Raw genomic sequence first — 21,265 nt, 5'->3', positions numbered from 1 at the left:
TAAGGTTTGATAAAGTACAACTGTTTTTGTTTTCATTGTTTTACATTTTGTTTTTGTAATTCACCCCACTGCAATTGCCCTAACTAAAGATACAAAACAAAACCCAATTTAATAAAAACATTTGCATTTTGGTGACAACATACACGATGTATCTTGATGTACTGTGTAATGGTATGAATATTTTATGCCACTCTTCTTAATGATGGCAGGACAAAAATAGCATTAGTTGTAATAAGACCTTTTACACTACAGCATTTTTATTGTTTACTTATTTTAATATTTACTACAACTAATATTGTAATTTTGATTATTATTATTGACTACTCCTACACTACTACGACAATACTACTACTGCCGCTAGTAGCCTACTACTACTCCTACTACTACTACTAATACTACTACTAACAATAATGATGATAACAATAATAATAATAATAATAATAACATTTGTCAACCCTTCATTTAATTTAGGCATTCCTGACATTCTCTCCTGGAGATGTGTTTATCCCATTTAATTTCTATTTTACCCCGAATACACCATACTTGTATCTATGTCTATCCTTACTGGTGTCTGGCTTTCATGCATTTTGGTCAACCTAACTCCAATACCGACAGAGCACACAGCGTGAAAAGTGCATTCGATCTATGTCAATGTGCTCCAGAGAAAAAAACAATACATTCACCTTTGGTTGATAATCAATCTTGTAGGCCGTCTGCTGGAACTGGCGAATTTCTCTGATTATGTGAGATATCTGGCGACAAACAGGAGATGATGATTACAGTCATTTCTTATACCACAGACATTAGGTTTGCTGTCGTTCTTACAGCACATAGTAGATGGAAAATAATAAGACAATTCCATGAAGGTGTCTTTTACCATTCTCATCTTTGAAAAGTTGACCAGGTTGTCCTCTGTATAGTTGGGTGTTCCTTCTTCAATGAAGGCCAGGTCAGTCAGGTACATACCCAGGTAGGGAACGCAAGGCGGGTCGCAGCTGAGGACACACACACACACACACACACACACACAGTCATGATAACGAGTGATAAGTATGGAATATTCATTTTAAAAAATATAAGTTGTGACTCACTTCTTGAGCGCCTCCCTCAGGTTTTTGAAACGGCCTTCTGATGACACCAACTTCTGTAACTTGTCAATCACTGTCTTAGTCTAGGAAAATTAAACGGAGAACTCTTATGACCCAAAACACAGACAATTGGGTGTAAAACAAGAAAGTCGTGCCTATAGAAGCCCACCATGCATTCAATTGGATATCCTTGAACTGTGACATAACAAAATTAGTGCCTTTCTCTCTTCAGAACTCTTTGATTTTTACGTTTTAGGCTTCCGACAAGGGACAGCACAATAGACATGGTAATGGTTGGCACGTCTGCCTCACAGGATTCGAATCTCAGCTTTGGCCCTCATGTGTGGCGTTTGCATCTTCTCTTCTTCGTGCTTGCGTAGGTTTCCTTTCTGGATTCCTCCCGCATTCTAAAAATATGCTTCTTGTGTTCATTTAAGACTAAATTGTCTACAGGTGTGACTGTGAATGTGTTAGTTTTTCATAAAATAATGGATGATAGGTTTAAAAAAAGTCAGCATATAGGTGAATTAACGAATGCTGAACTGTGAATATGTGGAGGTTGACTATATTCATTTGTATTGTGCAAATGAGGTAAGACTGTATAAGTGGTTGGAGTGCCTTCAGTGCAGAAACACAATTTACCATTTACAATTTATAAACTTCAAATGTGACTGTGACCTCCGAGGGTTAATCACTATGAACCAATGTGTCCCATTGACACTGGGTTTCTAAGTGAAATACTGCAAACTGGGCTTTGCGCCCCTACCTGCTTGGAGACCTTGAGCCAGGTCCTCTTGAGGCGGAAGATGGCGCTGCGATTGAGCGAAGACGTGATCTCCAGCACGGCGTTGTAGTTGTGCAGGCAGCGACAAATGTCTGCCGCCGCCACCCACTTCTCAATGACCGCCACCCGCATGTTGACGTCATCCCACTGCAGGATTTCAGTGGCAATCCTGTCGCTGATCTGATTCAAACCAAGCATAGGGGGCGTGATCCCCTTTTTGAGCATCTAAGTTATTCTGCCTGTTATTGCTCTTTGCATGGACGGACCTCATTGAAGTGCTTGGTCGTCTTCATGATGTACGGAGTTCTCTCGTTCTTGTCGTTCTTCATCCAGCCTTGGCCAAAGAACTCCCTGGGTAAGTAGAACACACAAACAACGAGTATTACACTGCAGGGAAACAAAAACAACAACTAACAATAATAAGAGAACATGTAATTTCTAACACTATTTTATAAAATGGCATGCTGCGATTCCCAGTGTCAACTTCCCTAACACTAAAACAGGAGTTTAAGCTGCACTTCCCAGCATGCCTAGTGGCATTTTGTAAAATAGTGTTAGAAATTATGTTTATTGTTAATCTAGTTGTTGTTTATTGTTTCCCCATAGTAGTAGTAGTTATGTGTGTTTTACATACTTACGTGCTGTCATTTTGTTTGTACTGTGAGTAAGTTTAGTAGACCAATTCTGTTTAGTGACCACCTTTTTAGTTTTCATTGTTTGTTAAGGATGGGAACAACAGGTTTTTTATTGACTCTACTGACTCACCAGAATCAGATTATTATAAAAATTCATCATAAAGATTGGTTCATGATTCAGTGATTGCACTTTATTCCACATTCACTCATTCACTCAGTTGCATGTGCACATACTGAGACGATGTGTCACGATACATCTGTCCTCGTACTCCTTCCACAAGGGGGTGCAAATTACCGATACAAATGTCAATGTTTAACGGGTGATGCCTTTACACAATAGGAAACCATTTCAGGTAGCATTTTTTTGCTACCTGCGTGCGTGTTGCAATGCCGCCTTGTGTGGCTGCAAATATCGCACATGCCAGAAATCTTCACTGGGTCCATGAAAGCATTTAATATGGGCTACATTGCATCCATTTATCCAATTTCTTTACCTTTTTTTTCTAAAATAATATCCACAAATTTAAACAAAATTTTCATAAAATGACAAAAAAAAAAAAATATTAAAATTTGTATACATTTGTTTTATCACCGCATCATATTTTGTCAGGACCAACATGGACCACCAGTGTATTTTGCTGCACTCACTCATACGGGATGACCTTGAAGACCAGGTGATCGAGCAGAGTCAGCTGCTCGGCGATCTCCAGGGCAGAGTGGCTCTCAAACGGCTCATTCCTGCACTCCTCCATCGCCTAAAACACGCATACACGCAATATGATAAAACAAGCGGCAGTGACACAAGGCAAGCCGGCTGGTTCTTTCCTCCTACCGTGTGAATGATTTCTTCCAGGGTGACCTGGTTATCTCCGGGGTCCTCCTGTGCTAGAGTCCTGCATGCAAAGTGAGAAAAGTGTTTGAAACATGTCTGTCACCACTTTTTTTTTTTCCCCCCTCTGGTAAAGCATCAGTATTGACAGAGGGTCCTCGGTTTATGATATAGTTCCGTTCCTACAGTAGCAACATAACCCAAATTTGTACTTAAATAATTAGTTTGAAAAATACTTAATACATATATATAATGTAAAACAACCAAATGGAACAGATAGTAAAGTGATCACTGAGCAGGCCTTTTTTTGCCGTGTGACGACGTATTCTTACTCTGCTGTTTATTGTGCACCCTTCATAACCTCGAAAATTCGTATGTCACAAACCGAGGACTCATTGTCTCCTGTACAGTAAATCCCTGCATATTCGTGGTTTGGCCTTCGCCTATTCGTAGATTTTTTTAGGGGAAGCTATCCTCTGTTATTCACTGAAAAACTAAGTCAGTGTTTTTTTGCTCAGTACAATACCCTGTCTAATATAAAATAATTTATTTGCCGCCACCTTGTGGCATTTTGGTGCAGCCGGCTAGCTGCGCTACACTTAAAACGCCCCTCGCGGTTATCTGCTTCATTTTGGCGCCAAGCGGCGACCTGTCTGGCCACGGTGGGAAGCCCAGGCATAGACAGACCCCCCCCCCAGCCAACATGCTTCTCTTGACTGATCGATTGCGAGGCTCGGGGCCTGTCCGTCCAGCCGGCAGCGAGCGGCGCCACCTCCGCCCTTGGAAGAAAAACTCCAGTAAACTAATGCCCAGCCCCCACCCCCCTTCTTTTTTTTTTTTTTTTTTTAACACACACATACATTGGGCGAGTCTTGTTTAAAAAAAAAAAATAATAATAATAATACGACAGATTTCAGGCACTACGCCGGAGTACTTTAAGCCATTAATAGTTGACTTTCCCTAAAGTGTCCCACTTGTGTGCATCTACGGAGCCAACGCCGTTCCGCCAGTGGCTCGCTGCTTCCGTGAGCGGCACGCCGGCGGTTACCACAACAATTCATCGAGTCCGGAAAATAGTCTCCCTTGTATTTATGGAATGATAACCCACCCTCCTCTGTCTCTGATTGGCTACTGGCTACCACCAAGACAGGACTCGTACTTTTAGTGGATAATGATTTGCTGAAGCACTTCAGCAACACAAACACATACGTGTGTAAGCAATGCTGTGCGTCTCTGGACGCAGATTCACCATGCTTTATGCGTCCCTGCTCATTTTTGTGTTTCAGACGTTTCCCTGTTATTATAAGTAAGTTATCGGAGTGATGTTGGTGAATGGACAATAGTATTGTGAACCTTAATTTGTTGGTGATGAATTATGTGTTATGGAGTTGACTTTTTAATCACAAAAAGCACTGTATATTTTTGTAAATAAAATATCTGTGTCATATCAATGTGTAATCAGGTCTTTAAAGACAGAAACTCACCTAATAATGTTAGCAGCAGCCTTTCTTTCCTGTGTCAGGAGCTCTGGGTCATGCATCACCTCCTCAAGAAAGCCAATTACTCTCATTTTCAGCTCCGAGTTCACCTCAAAGTCCTGCAAATCAACAACAAGTGTCATTGCAGAATTTAAATGATTTTTTTATAAAGGTAAAAATTGTGTGTGTGTGTTTGTACCTGGGAGTGTTTGGAAACCCAGTGGCGCAGCACATTTAGGACACGGTTTGTGGCTGCTCTTCTGATGACAAACTCTTTGTCTCCATTCCGCTGGTCTGTAGGGAAACCTGCCACCAGGTTGAAGAGACGGGTGTATCTCAAATAATTACAATGTCATGGAAAGCTGAATTTATTCAGTAGTTCAATTCAAAATGTGCACCTCATATAGTACATAGATTCACTCCACACCGAGTGAAATATTTCATGATTAAATTATTCATAATTTCGATGATCATAGCTTACAGCTAATGAAAACCCCAAATTCACCATCTCAAGAAATTTAAGTATAACGAGAAACAATAAAAAATAGTTTTAATAGTGAATTTAGGTAGGAAAAGGAAGGAAATCAGTGGAATCGAACAACACTACTGCATACTACAACCAATAAATAACACAATGGTAAAACAATACCTCTCACTACCTTTTTATTATGTAAAGACAGAATCTTCCATTATTGGATCGGATTTGTTTGTATATGTAGTTGTGATGCATTGATGCATTCTCCCAGAGAAACAATGTTAAGGAAAAAAACCCTCCATCTAACCATACATTACATATTTCTGTAGATTATTTGACCTGTGCTGGCGAGGGACATGCGGCGGTACTTCTCCTTGGTCGGCGTGCCCTCGTTGGCACCGGCTGTGGCAATGGCGAAGGCCGAGGCCGCCGAGAGGGCGCTCCGGTTATTGTCCAGTTCCCGGCAAGATGACACAACCATGGTGTTGTTGAAGGAGAACAGCGTAAACTCTGTGGGCGAAGAAGTAAAGGTGTTTTTTTTTTCAGTTATTGAGAAAGGCGGAGTACTTGGAGGAGAGATTTAAACCCCTCACGTCAGAAATGTGAATCAATCATAAAACCTTTATTAACTATATTATATTGTCTTGTAGATGTATTTTACTGCTTTTTTACATCATGGCCAGGGGACTACAGATGAAAACTAGCCTTCTGGCTAATTCTGGCTTTTTTAACCATGTGTACTTCATGTGTTTTATGAAATTGCATTGTCCCCTTTCAAAAATAAACTGAAACTGAAACTGCACAGTCAATGTTTTAAGTAATATATTAACATTTTAACTGTCATATGAAAGTTAACCACTGTTAATATTAAGACAACAACATAATAAAACACAGAAGTTGGAACTTTAATGACAAATGACGGAGATGATTCATGTGGCAGATGTGCCTCAGATGTCACACTTGTGTTGAAATGTAAAAGGAAGTTGGCCACTGTAGACTGTAGAAACTGTAGAAAGAAAAAGTACCCCCCAAAAAAAAACGTCACAGTTTTGTCTGCAAGTGATGTCTCAAGTTCTTCTCTTCTTAATACTGCTTTTTAAGGTTGCTACTTCTTTTGGAATAAGTAACCAAAGGAAAAAAAAACCAACAACAACAAAAACGCCAAAGAAAAAGCAAAATGCGTGATCATCCTTGGATGCTCCTCAAACTGAGCTCTCATGACGTTACATATTTTTTTTGTCACGATCTGTCTTTGTGTTTTCGTTAGATTATATTTAGTTTTGCTTCATGTTCTGTCTTGTTTTCCTGTGTCCCATGTCCATGTCTTGTCTTCTTGTCATTTTTTTTTGTTCCCCCTGTTCTCGCACGCTCTGTTCCTTGTGTCTACCAATCTGCTCCCACCAGCCACCTGTGTCTTGTCCAGGTATGCCTTGTTGTCTCGTCAGTTTCGCAGTTTTTAGTTCCCTGGTTTCGCAGCCGAGGCGTAGAGGGGGTCCGGTTTGGTGGCCTCAGTATTGCATCTCTGCTTTTTGCGGATGATGTGGTTCTGTTGGCTTCATCAAGCCGTGATCTCCAACTCTTACTGGAGAGGTTCGCAGCTGAGTGTGAAGCGGCTGGGATGAGAATCAGCACCTCCAAATCTGAGACCATGGTCCTCAGTCGGAAAAGGGTGGCGTGCCCTCTCCAGGTCGGGGATGAGATCGTGTCCCAAGTGGAGGAGTTCAAGTATCTTGGGGTCTTGTTCACGAGTGAGGGAAGAATGGAACGGGAGATCGACAGGCGGATCGGTGCACCGTCTGCAGTGATGCGGACTTTGTATCGGTCCGTTGTGGTAAAGAAGGAGCTAAGCCGAAAGGCGAAGCTCTCGATTTACCGGTCGTTCTACGTTCCTACCCTCACCTATGGTCACGAACTGTGGGTCGTGACCGAAAGAACAAGATCCCGGATACAAGCGGCCGAAATGAGTTTCCCTGCTAAAGCTACTGCCCCCGCGACCCGACCCGGATAAGCGGTAGAAAATGGATGGATGGATGGTTTCTTTCAGTCTGTGTCTGTTCATTGTTTTTTGTTATTGCGGTCGTCATACGTCATGTTTCCTGTATTGCTGAGTGTTTTGTTTCCACATGTTTTTTAATTAATATGGACCTTGTTTTTTGGACTTTGTTAGTTAAGTATTTTGATAATTCCATGTGCCTTTTTTCTTGCCTTTTTATTTTAGACTAGTACACTCCCACCTTGCCTCTCTGCTTCCCTGCACTTGGTACTCCACTTTTGCCAACTCCACCACGCAAACCTGCATCGTTGATGACTTCAGAGGTTCCATCCATCCATCCATTTTCTTTACCGCTTATCCTCACTCGGGTCGCGGGCTGCTGGAGCCTATCCCAGCTATCTTCGGGTGGGAGCCGGGGTACACCCCGTATCGGTCGCCAGCCAATCGCAGGGCACACAGAAACAAACAACCATTCGCACTCACATTCACACCTACGGTGAACTGTGAGGCAGATGTGCTAACCGGTCGTCCACCGTGCCGGCCTTCAGAGGTTCCACTGTATAAAATGTGTTCTTGTTTTTTAACAATTAGGTGTATCAAAGCCCTGCGACTGGAAGGCAACCAGTCCAGGGTGTACCCCATACCTCGCCCAAAGTCAGCCTGAATAGGTTCAAGTTCACCTCTAACCAAAAATAAAACAAAATAACAGTGTTGCCCAATGGAGGGCAGCCTTGAGCCGAGGCAGACTGAGTTGTGTGAGTGTCCTGCAGCTTGTGTCAGTGAATGAGATGACATTGTAAACGCAGTGTTTGCCTGTGTGCCTCCCCCTCATACTTCCTCCCTGCCTTCCTCCATCGAACCGGGGGCGGTAATAGAAGAACACGCACATGGTTGCTAAGGTACAAGGTTTCCTTCCGCCTACACTCGTACACACTGGCTTCCCTTGTATCCAACACTGTGGGAGGAGAACACACTGGGGATTAATTGTGCCTGACTGCCAACGGGGTGGATGGTCCTTCTCCACGTGGTAGCAGCAGGTCCGAGAACCTGTGGGTGTTTTGTTTTTTTCTCTCTCTCCCAACAAGCCCTTGTTTGGTTTTTGAGGAACTTGATATTTTCCACATTGAAAAGTTGCTGCATGTGCACCGTTCCTGCAGTCTTTTAACTCGCTCCTGCAACAGATCACTTCGACTCTGCAGTGCTGGTGCATGCTTCTATATCAATGATTACCAACCACAATAGCCTGTTCAGAGAGCTCATTAGGTGGGCTGAAGGAAATGTAATTTAATTGATCAGAAACTAATACGTATTCACTACAAATAATGTATCTTTGGGCTTCTATCTATGCCAGCGACGTATAGTGCTAGGCAGAACAATTGAATACTCTTCCACTAGATGGCAGAAAGAACAATTAATGTGTGCATGCCATTCAGACAACAGAACAATAGCTTTGGGTTCAACAAGGCGGCATGGTGAGCGAATGGTTAGAGCGTCTGCCTCACAGTTCTGAGGACCGGGATTCAATCCCCAACCCCGCCTGTGTGGAGTTTGCATGTTCTCCCCGTGCCTGCGTGGGTTTTCTCCGGGCACTCCGGTTTCCTCTCACATCCCAAAAACATGCATGGTAGGTTGATTGAAGACTCTAAATTGCCCGTAGGTGTGAATGTGAGTGCGAATGGTTGTTTGTTTGTATGTGCCCTGCGATTGGCTGGCAACCAGTTCAGGGTGTACCCCGCCTCCTGCCCGATGATAGCTGGGATTGGCTCCAGCACGCCCGCGACCCTAGTGAGGAGAAGCAGCTCAGAAAATGGATGGATGGAACATTTCTGAGTAAATTCAAGCAAAATGATCATTATTAAGGATATATACTTCCTCTAAAAATTTTGGTTGGTGGTGATTTTTTTTACCGTTGAAAAATCTGTGCCTCGGCTCAATAACGGTTGGGAAACACTGTTCTGTATTGATCAGAGCCGGGCAAGTAAATTCCAAAATGCTATAGATCATGGATTCTTACTTCAAAGTCATGTGTTGTATGACAATATTACATACTTGCATGTTACTTTCGAGTTACCAAATTAACTGCCAAAATCTAAAATGCACTTTTTCTCTGAATAAAACTAAATAAATAAGCGGTGCTGCAAGAATATAATGATCGACGTCGATTTTATACATTGATTCCACAGGTCACTAAACGGTGCAGTTACACCCTGCAGGCAGATGGGACTTAAGCAAAAACCCAAGTCACAGAGAGAGGAGTAACAGATGCTGATTGAGTAAATGAAAAGCGTTTTACAAATCCAAGAAGCAAACGTCCCTAGAAAAGAAAACACCTTGTCACCACTATTTAGATTAGATCACGTGAATTTGGAATTTATGAGAATAGTCGTAATTTTATGGAAAATAGTCAGAAATTCATCCATCCATTTTCTGAGCCGCTTCTCCTCACAAGGGCCGCGGGCGTGCTGGAGCCCATCCTAGCCATCATCAGGCAGGAGGCAGGGTACACCCTGAACTGGTTGCCAGCCAATCGCAGGATACATACAAACAAACAACCAGTCGCACTCACATTCACACCTACGGGCAATTTAGAGTCTTCAATCAACCTACTATGCATGTTTTTGGGATGTGGGAGGAAACCAGAGTGCCTGGAGAAAACCCACGCAGGCACGGGGAGACCATGCAAACTCCACACAGCCGGGGCCGGGGATTGAACCCCAGTTCTCAGAACTGTGAGGCAGACGCTCTAACCAGACGTCCACCGTGCCGCCTAGTCAGAAATAATGAGAAAAACAATTTCATAATATCATTTTTTTAATTAGAAGCGTAAAAGTGTTATTGTTGTTATTTTACAAAATAAATATTTTAAAAAGCCAGTTTTATTTTAATTATTTTTAATTTTTTTTCAAGAATATGTTGTATGTGTCACCACTAGTCTAAACACGGTATTTGGATTAATATTGCATTTGTGAAATAAGAATTAAAAAGATGAATTCATCAATTTTCATCGCTCTCAGGGGGCTGCCATGTTGGGCGATATCGCCCTCTGATGTAGACCGAAATTAATGTCACAACTACTCTCGCGGTGCAAACGTCACGTGACCAAACCCATAAAATGGGCAGCGTACTCTCCGTGTAATGTATGCTGCGATTACCAGCATAAACTATGGCTTGATGACAAGATGGTTTGTACCCAAACTTGCTAACATTTTGTTCAAACCATCATGTCATCAAATTGTAACTTGTTACTGGGATACCTACCACAGTTTTTTGACTTGACATTCTTGGGCGTTGACGGCGACTTGGGAGGAGACATCTCTGCTTCCGTCTCATCATTCGGACATGGTTCTTCGTCACATGCCTCTCTCACTGACAGATCTGGATAGGGACAAAAGGATAGAGGTGTGGTCAGCTGAAACTCTTTCCCTCTGGAGAGAAAGGGAATTTGTATTTGTTGAAATGATGCCTTCCATACATCCATCCATTTTCTCAGCGTGATAAGTGTGGGTGTTGAAAAAGTGTTGGGGGAGGGGGGCCTTGTGGGACCGATATTCCCCATCAGTGCAACACCCCTGACAACTACTACAACTGCTACTCCTAAAAATAAATTGGTTTTATATCGAGCTTTTCTGCAAGTAAAGAAACTATTTTCAACTAAAATACTAACAAACTTTCTCTTCATGGGCTCTGTGTCAAGGTCCGAACATATCACACATTTGTGAAGATCCATCCATCCATCCATTATCTGAGCCGCTTATTCCCACAAGGGCCGCGGGAGCGCTGGAGCCTATCCCAGCTATCTTCGGGCAGAAGGCGGGGTACACCCTGAACTGGTTGCCAGCCAATCGCAGGGCACATACAAACAAACAACCATTCGCACTCACATTCACACCTACGGGCAATTTAGAGTCTTCAATCAACCTACCATGCATGTTTTTGGGATGTGAGAGGAAACCGGAGTGCCCGGAGAAAACCCACACAGGCACGGGGAGAACATGCAAACTCCACACAGGCGGGGCCGGGAATTGAACCCCGGTCCTCAGAACTGTGAGGCAGACACTCTAACCAGTCGTCCACCGTGCCGCCCATTTGTGAACATATCACATTAATAAACCTCATGTAAAGACTGCTTTATATTGCTCTGCCTTCGTTTCTGAATGTGGAGATCTGTTCTGTGTAGGGGCGGATCAATTCTATTGGGATACAGGGCCACGGGGCAACCTAAAATCCTAAAAAAGCTGAACTATTTGCTTTATCACCTTTAACAGAAAGCTGTGATGTATCTGGTTTTCAAAATAATTATATATTAAAAAGATGGATTGCTTGATGGATTGGTTTGCAAGTGGTCCTTGGATCCTTCCAATTTTCTATATGCAGTTTGGACACCCCTTATATAGCATAAATGCAAGACAATAGTTGCGTTCCAACCTTGCTTGTTGAGGACAGGCTCATCAGCCTTGCTCTCGGCTTTGGCTTCTCCCTCATCTGGAATCTTACTGGCCATGGTGCTGGACACAAACAGCTTGTTGATGTCTAGGGTGGTCTTCCCAAAGGGGGACATGGCAGTGTGCATGCTCGCGTAGCCATTGGGGGAGCAGCTGACCGCGGCCAGGTCCAGCGCTTTGCCCCCAGTGATGATGGGAATGTTCAGCGAGAGCTTGCGACGGCGGTTGGGCGACGACGTTTTGGTGATGGTGAGTGGCGGAGGGGAGGAGAACTTGCGACTGGCACGTGGCGATGTGGGCGGCTCGCCATAGAGGAGTTTGTTGTTCTGGCTGCTGGCGAAGAAAAGCTCCAAAGCACTGCAGCGAGGGAGAGTTCATTTCAATATGCATATCTTCTTAAACATTAAAATTTCGATTGAATGGGAATACTTTCTACAAGAAGTTTGGAGTCTGTCTGTGGTGTTTTTTGTTTTTTTTTAACCTTTGTGAGGTTTGAGATGTTTCAAATCTCTGTTTTAGTTCATCCCAAAATGTTTTTCACACGGTTGAGGTCAACTTCTTCCACAACTAAAGTCAAAGCAAAATCCAAATGCCTTTTTGAACCTGGATTTGTGCACTGGGAACAGAAAAACAGAATTATTTTTTTTTTTAATGTTTTCCATTAGATGACATCATTTATACATTTTTGGACAAAGGGGCAATTTCATTTAAGATTCTTAGTTTCTGAAAGAGGCCCTTGTGAGTCGATATTTCTTCTGTTAACTTATACATGTAACCTTTTGAGTTCTATCAATGTTCAGGGTCACATTAGGTCTTTGTTATCAAAAGTAGGACTAACTATTTTGATGTTTTAATATTGTGTGTTGGTTAACTTCTCTTTACACTTGGATGACTCCAGAGAATGTTAAATTGCTTCTTAAAACCAGTGGTGGGAAATAAAAAAGTACAAATACTTCTGTAAAGTACTTTAGGTTTCGCTACTGTACTTGAGTATTTTTACTCCGTACATTTTAAAACAGATATCGCCTATAGGCAAAAATAGACTCAGTACTTTTTTCAAACGCCGCGAACGACACAACATTTAAAAAAAAAAAAACCTTTGTAAATACAGAGAGGTAAAGTCAACTAAAATCTTGATTGATTGATTTGTTGATTGATTGATTGATTGATTGATTGAGGTCTTGGGAACATAAGAGAAAAACAGACATTAACATGGGAAAACGTGAAATAGGGAGCATTAACAACTATGATGCAACTGATTCAGAGAGTAAGGTATTCCCCATCCTTGGCCTTATTCAAGAGAATAATTTTGCTGTTGGCTACAAAAATGATTTGTAGTTAATGTGTTGCCTTGTTCCAGCTTGTGGCATTCAGGAATTCTCCATATAATCATCAGAAATACACACGCATAGTGTAGGTGTATTTTTTTCAGTTGTTATCAAGAGCAAATTTTGCATATTTTATGTTGTTTTGTTTTGCTCATGCAGGACAGTACCAGTTCGGTCCTGATTATTCTGTCAAGATTGTCAAGTGATTATTATTTTTTTCTCAGTTTGAGCACTATCCAAGTTAATAAAAGAAGGAAACTATTTTGTGTGCAAAAAAATTTTTTTTCATTGTGCTAAGTTATCAAAATGGGTATTGACATATATTGACGTATAATTGACAGTAATCTTTTTACAGTTTTTACTTTTGTACTTAAGTACTGTACTTTTTTTTTACTTTTACTTAAGGAGTTAAATCAGTTTTTCAACTTTTACTACAGTATTTTTTCTGTACTTCTACAAGAACAGTACTGTGTACGAATACACTGTGAGTACTTTTGCCACCTCTTTTTAAAAAAATGCCTGTAGAGTTAATAAAAGTTGTGATGAAGGCCCGAGTTTTAGGAAATGATGAAAATACAGTTCAAGGGTCAGTATTTCCCCAAGGACTTATGGGAAACCTTTATTTTCTAAATCAAACAAATTGTCTATTTTAAGGGTTCTTATCCAAATAGTCTCGTCTTCTTGTGCAACCTGCTAACAAACAGCAAAGGTGGGGATAATTTAAAAAAAAACTACAATTACATTGAAAATAAAAAATAAAATTGTTGATCTTTCTAATACTTTAGAGATGGTACACGGATGATACACTTGTTGTTTGTGTGCGTGCGTGTGTGTGTGCATGTGTGTATGTGTGTGCATGTGGTTGTGTGTGTGTTGTGTACGCAGGGGAGCACATTTGGGAAATCCAGCCTCTTCTTTTTTTATGGGAGTGACATCGTTTAAGACAGCATCTTCCTTGCACTGAGAGCCACCCCCTCTGAAGACCTATAAATAGCCTGTCAAGTGACAGCGTTGGAAGGCACGGGTGCTGCCAACAGCAACCAGCCCGGGGGAGGCCCACTGAGACATTTGGAAGAGAGAGAAGGAGAGAGAGCGAGAGCGAGAGCGAGAGAGAGCGAGCGAGAGAGAGAGAGAGAGAGAGAAGCAAGGTGGGAGAGGTAGGCTAGAGTCGGTGACATAGCGGATATGGATTCCTCCACAGTGAAGGCTGCTGTATGAGAGTGGGTGTGTGGGACGCTACCACCACTCCTACAATATGTGCTGTGTCCACTTGCCTCATTTGTTAAGAAAGTGAAAGAGGTGTTATCATAAATAAGGAGGATAAAACAGGAAGAGGATGGACGGAAACTGCAGACAAAAAGGAGCGGGTGATGGAGTACAAAACACCACCATCAACATTTAATACTGCTGCAGATGAGAGGAGGGGGCGAGGGAGGCATGCAGGGATGGAGGAAGAGGATGAGGAGAGGGTGGGGTCCTGCAGCAAAGTAAAGGGTTGTCATAGCGACAGCACAGCAGAGAGAGGGATGGTCTGACTTGTGGAAAAAGAAATAAAAAGCAAGAGAGAGAGGAGGTTGAAGGAAAGGTGGGTGGGCTTCAGCGGAGGGTGACGTCCTTCTCCTTTCCTCACCTGGACGTCCACGGGATGGACAGTGCAAGGGAAAAATCTGGGGGAGAGATTTTCACTGCAGTGGAAAAAATATATACAGGTATGAGGTTTTAAAACTTGGCACCACGGTGGTGCACTCGTGGTTAGAACTTCTGCCTCACAGTTCTGAGGTCTGGTGTTTAAATCTCAGCTCTTTCTGTGTGGAGTCTGCATGTTCTCGCCATGCTTGCATGGGTTGCTCCGGGTACTCGAGTTTCTTCCCACATTCCAAAACCATCCATGTTCAGCTCATTGAAGACTCGAAGTTGTCCATAGGTGTGAAGCGGAGTATGAATTGGAGTATTGATTGCCTGGCAACAACCCCACCGCACTCCCAAAGTATGCTGTGATAGTGCTTGTCTTCATTTTGGTCATGGAGGAGCTTTAGAAATTGGATTGATGGATGGGTCCTTAAAACATACATGCTTTTTTTCTACAATCTGGAGCATTAAACCTCTTTTACAACACTGGAACCTCGTAGGCCCGCCACACACCAAGTGACGTGGCCGAACTGAACTGTCGCGCAGTGTGCAGGGTTTGGCAACTAGTTTCCATGAGTGGCCGACTGTCGGCCACTAGTTTTGCTACGATTCAAAATTTGTGAACAGTGTCACAATGTCACAGATGGGACGGCTAACCAAAAATGACACGTCGTATCACATTAGCTTTACTGAATGGAGCCAACAGCCTCTCAAATATCCACAAGACACAGAAACAAGGTCATTCTTTTTCTACCTTGACAATCGCTCCATCCATCCATCAACTTTCTGAGCCGCTTCTCCTCACTAGGGTCGCGTGAGTGCTGGAGCCTATCCCAGCTATCTTCGGGCAGGAGGCGGGGTACACCCTGAACTGGTTGCCAGCCAATCGCAGGCCACAAACAACCACTCGCACTCACATTCAAGTTGTCAATCAACCTAGCATGCATGTTTTTGGGATGTGGGAGGAAACTGGAGTGCCCGTAGAAAACCCATGCAGGCACGGGGAGAACATGCAAACTCCACACAGGCGGGGCCGGGGATTGAAACCCGGTCCTCAGAACTGTGAGGCAGATGCTCTAACCAGTTGTGCACCATGCCCAATCGCTCCATGTTGCTCTAATAATAATAGAGTACAATATATGGTGCACATCAAAACGTTTTCCGATAAGAACACCTGGGGTAGCAGTTTTTCCATTGCAGCGAGTTGATTATATGTGTGAGGGTCAATCGCCTGGTGCGCGTGAGAGATTGTATTTTTGGGGGGGATTGTCCAGTTCAGTTGCTTTCCGCCACATCACTCTGCGTGCAGTGTACCTTGGGTGGTACAGATTACAGTTCAATCAAAAATCTGGTCGAATAAGAACTCTGTAGTTCCAACCATCATGCTGTGTGATCTCGGCAAAACTTGTGAGACCTCAGCTCATTGAGCATCAACAGGTGGAACTCAACAAGTGTTTTTTTTTTTTTTTTTTTTTTTTTCAGTATTTCATGTGTTCATGTGTTTGTTAGTTTTTTTGCTTATTTAACAGTTGGCAACAGTTTGTAATGCACATTACTCACATTACTGCCTCTTTGAGCACTGGAGTGGAACATCATCAGTCGCTGTTTATGACACTTTAACTTTTGACAGAGCTCAAACTCAAAGCCACTGATAAATGTTTACAGAAGACTTATTGTGATTGTTTTTTTTTTCATTTTAAAACAGTCGGCAGGGGTTTTAGTAACATGTCCTTGACATACTTTTGTCAAAATATCCCAAGGAACTTTACACACCCTGTTTCTTGTCTTGCTGAAATCAACCCATTTAAAATGCCAGCCTGTCTCATGCAAGTGAGCAACTAGACACCCCGCCCCTATCTACTGCTGGGTCAACAACGTTTGGGGATTTCGAAACCATGACAACCTGGAGCTAGGGCCATTGAAAAGGCAGCCAGAGCCAGGTGTGTTGAAAAACTACAAAGACAATAAAAGCATTTTCATTTTGCGGAGGCAGCAGTTCGTACACTACAGTATACTGTGTGTATGTGGCGCATGGACACATCACCAAAAACAAATACTCCCGACTACCATGTCAACAACTTCACCAAACAATATTCCGATTGTCTTAAGCTAAGGCTGATAGCACACGCTAATCAGTGCATCCAACAAAATTCAATGCAGCTCTGCTTACCTTTGGCCTTGACAAGATATGACTCTACAGAATCAAATGAAGTCTTTCAGATCACAAAAAAAAAAGACAAAGACAAAGCTCACCGTGCAGGTATGGCGCTGATGGGCTTCTTGTAGATGGTGATGAGCTTGTCCAACACGACGTCTGCACGGGTGAAAACGCGGTAGGAGTGCAAGAAAGTGTTCAGGAAGTCGATGGAGAGAAAGCGCAGGTCGGTCAGCCTCTCCAGCAAGCGCTCGACGCTGGCGTAGCGGATCTGCAGCACCTTGCAGGAGTTCATCATCTTGCTGAAGCGGATGTCGACGTCGTCACAGTACAAGCTGGTGTCGGACCTGCAAGGACAGTACAGAATGAGGCTGACTTCCAGGGACACTGCTTGTAGTCACTGAGAAGACTATAAAAGTTGTTAAGGAAGACAGTTTTCACAAGGGCTGACTCTACCTTAATTTTTGTCTGAATATCAAATTGAGTTTTAGAGGTTACGAATGCAAATGAACTAGTCTGGGCAGCAGCCTAAGAATACGCCGTCTCAGTTACCGCCATACTTACTGTTTTTTATTTGTATTTTATATGTATGGCCGAAAAGGGTTTTTCAGACACATATTTACTGTTATTATCATTATTATATTATTATTTCACGACTGACCATACCGCGTTTCTACTTTCAAAGTATTGGGACCACCAAGTGGCCATTAAAACTTCCAGGAGTGAAAATGTGAGGCCCGCCACAGGTCGAGCGACACCAACCGCGACTGAAGTGGACCAACACAAACAAATTACAGTTTGCAACTCTTCGCCACACACCAAGCGAACATCTACCGACGCGCTGCAACGGAACTGCGACCCTATATCCGTTTTTTTTAGGCCTCACATACACTATACTGTACTGTGATATTATTATTATTTTTATTTTTTTTATTGAACCACAAAACCATGGCGCGATTGTCAAGGAGGAAAGCAGATTGCCTCAAAGAGAGGAATAAGAGATGAGACTGAAGGAGAGTGAGGATATTTTGACAATGATTGATCGTCCCATTCACTGACTTTCTTAAAATAAATTTTTACTTTGGCGACAGACTCTCCAGGCTTTGCTTTCTAGCCACAGGTACATATAAAATAAAATTATAATTATAGTTGAGTTGTAACCCGGCTCTCGCCCAAAGATAGCTGGGATAGGCTCCAGCACGCCCATGACCCGAGTGAGGATCGGTGGTACAGAAAATGAATGGATGGATATTATTGTAAAACCCAAACTGTATATACAGTATTTATACTGTTGACAATGCCACGGAAGCCGCCGGCTGGCTGGTTTTCGCTTATGTTGAGACTCTCCGTTTTTTTTGGTGAAAGCTCAGGTGCATTTTTGATTGGCTGTTACATCACAGACGTTGCGACGCTGTTCACTGGCGATTCAAATATTGAATCATAGCAAAACTAGTGGACAGACAAGTTGGCCACTCATGAAAACTAGTTGCTGAAACCCACACACTGGGTGACAATTCAGTCGGTTTCGGCTGTGTCACTTGGGGTGCGGCGGGCCTACAGTAAGAAAATACAATATGGAGTTACATGGAAAGTCGTTTGAGTATTTATTCGGTATCCCTGATATTCTACTTAAGATCCATGTACTAGTATGGTTTTTGTCCTCACTAGTAAGACAATTCAGCGCACTAGTAGAACGAACGTTTGTTTTTGTGCTATTGTGGCTCCAAATACCGGAGACAAATTCCTTATGTGTTTTAACATACTTGGCCAATAAAGATGATTCTGATTCTGATGAGGGTGCACTAGTTGAATGACTCTCTTACTATTTGGGTTTTTTTCTGCCTTTCACTACCATATTATATTTCTGTTATACTAGTGCTGTGCGTTACTAGCACTACCAGTGAGGTGCTCGATATACAGTAGAACCGAATAATTTCACTAATAGTAGAAGTCACACACAGTTATGAACTACTGCACAGTTTTGCCTCACTAGTACAATTTCGTTGACCTACTAGTATATCAAGGTTGTCCTCTTAGTGTGAAAAAAGGTCATACAGTAGTGGTAGGCAGTAATGTAGTGGACAAAACGTTACTAGTAAGAAAGTCATTCTACTTGTGCAGTCTAGTTGTTCTACTCGTGTGCTGATTTGTCTTACCATTTGAGACGAAGGGCGTACTAGTACATGGACCTTAAACTGAACTGGATAGCAAGCATATTGAACAAATGATCTAACTGCTTTCCATAGAGTTAGAGTAGAAAGCAAAGCGAGTTTCCTATCACGGGCCGTTTTCAGGGCCATACTTTAAAAAAATATATATATATGATGTAACAATTGAACAAATGTGTGTGGGTGGAATGTTTTTGGAGCTTTATATAACACTTCCTCAGAGGTTTTATGTAGGATTGCATGGTGAGTCGGATCAAATGCCCATGGGCGAAGGTTCCCCTCCAGTGTTTTATGTATTGCTAAAACACTGCATAAACGCTTATCTGCGGTTATACATGTTATGCGTGTATAATGTATAGTGTGACTCTCACTTAATCATCTGTGGCACAGAGACTTTACTGTTTTCCTCAAAGGCATTCATCATCAGACCATTGCAGCGGATGTTGTCGATGCACTAGAAGACGGATGGACAAGAGAGCAAACGGAAGCAGGAGAGGATTAACGGGTTCACAATGTTGGAATTAAGGCCCGAGCCGCTGTCGCTGCTTCTCTCAGTACACAAGTGTCATGCAGCCAACAGGTTAACCGTCCCCAAGCCCCCACCCCCATCGTAAAAAAAAAAAAAATCAGCACTTTACAATCTTGCAGTGGCATTTATTGGTCTTTACCTGGCTGATGTCGCTTGTCCATGCCGCCTTCTCTTGTCGTGATGAAGCCACCAGGATGACAGTGTAAGGCTGCCCATCTTTAGGCTCCACTATCACTTTAAAGTCGAGGTGCTCAGTGTCCTGGCCACTCCGCTCCATTTTGGCTGCAGCGTACAAATGAATTGGATAAACCATTCAATCGTGTTTTCGGCTTCACTAGAAGAGGCAATTAAAATATTTCACACTACATTCAAAACTGTTCACCTCGGTTGGTGGTGGAAATATAAAGAATTATAAGTATGTATACATGAAAATGCCTCACAGTTATACAGTCTGTATGTTATGTCATTATAGATGTTATACTATTACTTATACAGGAAGAGTTTAAGCTAGGGGTGGGCAAAGTATGGCCCATGGACCACATCCACTCCGTTCTTAAACCTGACCTACCTTGCATTGTATTATCAAGAGTCCTTTAGTTTTTGTTGTGTTAATTTAGCCACATGACCTCATTAAATAATTGGTGAGTTGGTTTGTTTTAAAATAGTAAAATAAAAATATTATTAAAACAGAACATTTAAAAATATAAAATGTAAATTTATTATTCATTTTTATTTAACTTTTTTTAACCTTATCTGCAAATGACATGGCCCCCCTGTCTGTTTTAAAAATCTTAAGTTGCAAACCACAAATTTCGTCGGATTTGCTTGTTATATCTATATACAGTAAGCTACTGTATATATATATATATATATATATATATATATATATATATATATATATATATATATATATATATATATATATATATATATAGTACCTTCTACTACAGTAGGTGTGTCGGAAAGGTTCCAGGACTGGTGTCATAAAAGATCTACGGTGTTTCAAACCCGAACTACATAAAAACTACGAGTGTTCCCCCTAAATATGGAGCAGACGGTCAACCAGTATGTCTGCAAAGAGATCGTGCCGGGTTTGCTTTGTTATGTGCGCGTGAAGAGGTGAGAGTTGTGGCAGGACAACTCGTGGCTCCTTTACTATGACAACATGCCTGATCAAAATGCCCTAAGACAGATGACATCAAGATGGCCATGATGACGATCCCGGAGGAATCCTTCCAGGAGTGCATGAAGGCATGGCAGAGAAGGCTGGGAAAATATGTTGAACTCCAGGGGGATTACTTCGAATGAGAAAACTAGTTTGTAGTTTGGATTTGAAATAGCTTTGTGACACCGCCCCGTTAAAATTTTCTGACACACCTCGTACAGTACCTTAGCAGTTATCTTATTGAGTGTGTTACGACTTACGCTCATCATCGGTGCCCTCTGGATCCTCCATCAGTGTGCAGTCAATGAGGGATACCACACCATTCTATAACACAGTGCATATTATTAAAGATTAGAAAGAGAACCCATCAAACTTGCAACGTCCTCCAACATTGCGTAAAAGGGGTCACCTCTGGTCTTAAACGTATTGACTTGGAGTGGATTAACCGCTAACTTTAAAATTACATCAATGCAAAATACTAATATGCTATTTTACTGTATGAAAGAAATGTGCTGTGATTAGAATATTTCCTAATTTAAACCTTTTTCTGTAACGTATTTTGCAAAT

General features: G+C 42.2%; 1 protein-coding gene across 2 annotated transcripts in view; it reads right to left on the bottom strand.

The window, feature by feature from the left end:
- Positions 1-21,265, bottom strand: part of LOC133474247 (ras-specific guanine nucleotide-releasing factor 1-like) — a 53,538-nt gene that overhangs the window by 5,092 nt on the left and 27,181 nt on the right. The window contains exons 11-26 of one of the 2 annotated variants that reach the window (XM_061765735.1): positions 20,959-21,022; positions 19,673-19,815; positions 19,376-19,458; positions 16,935-17,183; positions 11,708-12,081; positions 10,541-10,657; positions 5,629-5,799; positions 5,014-5,120; positions 4,821-4,933; positions 3,340-3,400; positions 3,156-3,262; positions 2,139-2,223; positions 1,855-2,052; positions 1,092-1,171; positions 878-995; positions 684-752 (exon numbers count right to left, since the gene is read on the bottom strand). In XM_061765735.1, coding sequence (XP_061621719.1) covers positions 684-752; positions 878-995; positions 1,092-1,171; positions 1,855-2,052; positions 2,139-2,223; positions 3,156-3,262; positions 3,340-3,400; positions 4,821-4,933; positions 5,014-5,120; positions 5,629-5,799; positions 10,541-10,657; positions 11,708-12,081; positions 16,935-17,183; positions 19,376-19,458; positions 19,673-19,815; positions 20,959-21,022 — 2,139 coding nt within the window. Of the gene's footprint in view, positions 1-683; positions 753-877; positions 996-1,091; positions 1,172-1,854; positions 2,053-2,138; positions 2,224-3,155; positions 3,263-3,339; positions 3,401-4,820; positions 4,934-5,013; positions 5,121-5,628; positions 5,800-10,540; positions 10,658-11,707; positions 12,082-16,934; positions 17,184-19,375; positions 19,459-19,672; positions 19,816-20,958; positions 21,025-21,265 lie in introns of those variants that run through there. The other variant, XM_061765737.1, reaches the window with a different exon arrangement.

The sequence above is a fragment of the Phyllopteryx taeniolatus genome, chromosome 2, assembly GCF_024500385.1.
Source record: "Phyllopteryx taeniolatus isolate TA_2022b chromosome 2, UOR_Ptae_1.2, whole genome shotgun sequence".
NCBI classification, from domain to species: Eukaryota; Metazoa; Chordata; class Actinopteri; order Syngnathiformes; family Syngnathidae; genus Phyllopteryx; species Phyllopteryx taeniolatus.
This window is presented reverse-complemented; position numbering and strand designations above follow the sequence as displayed.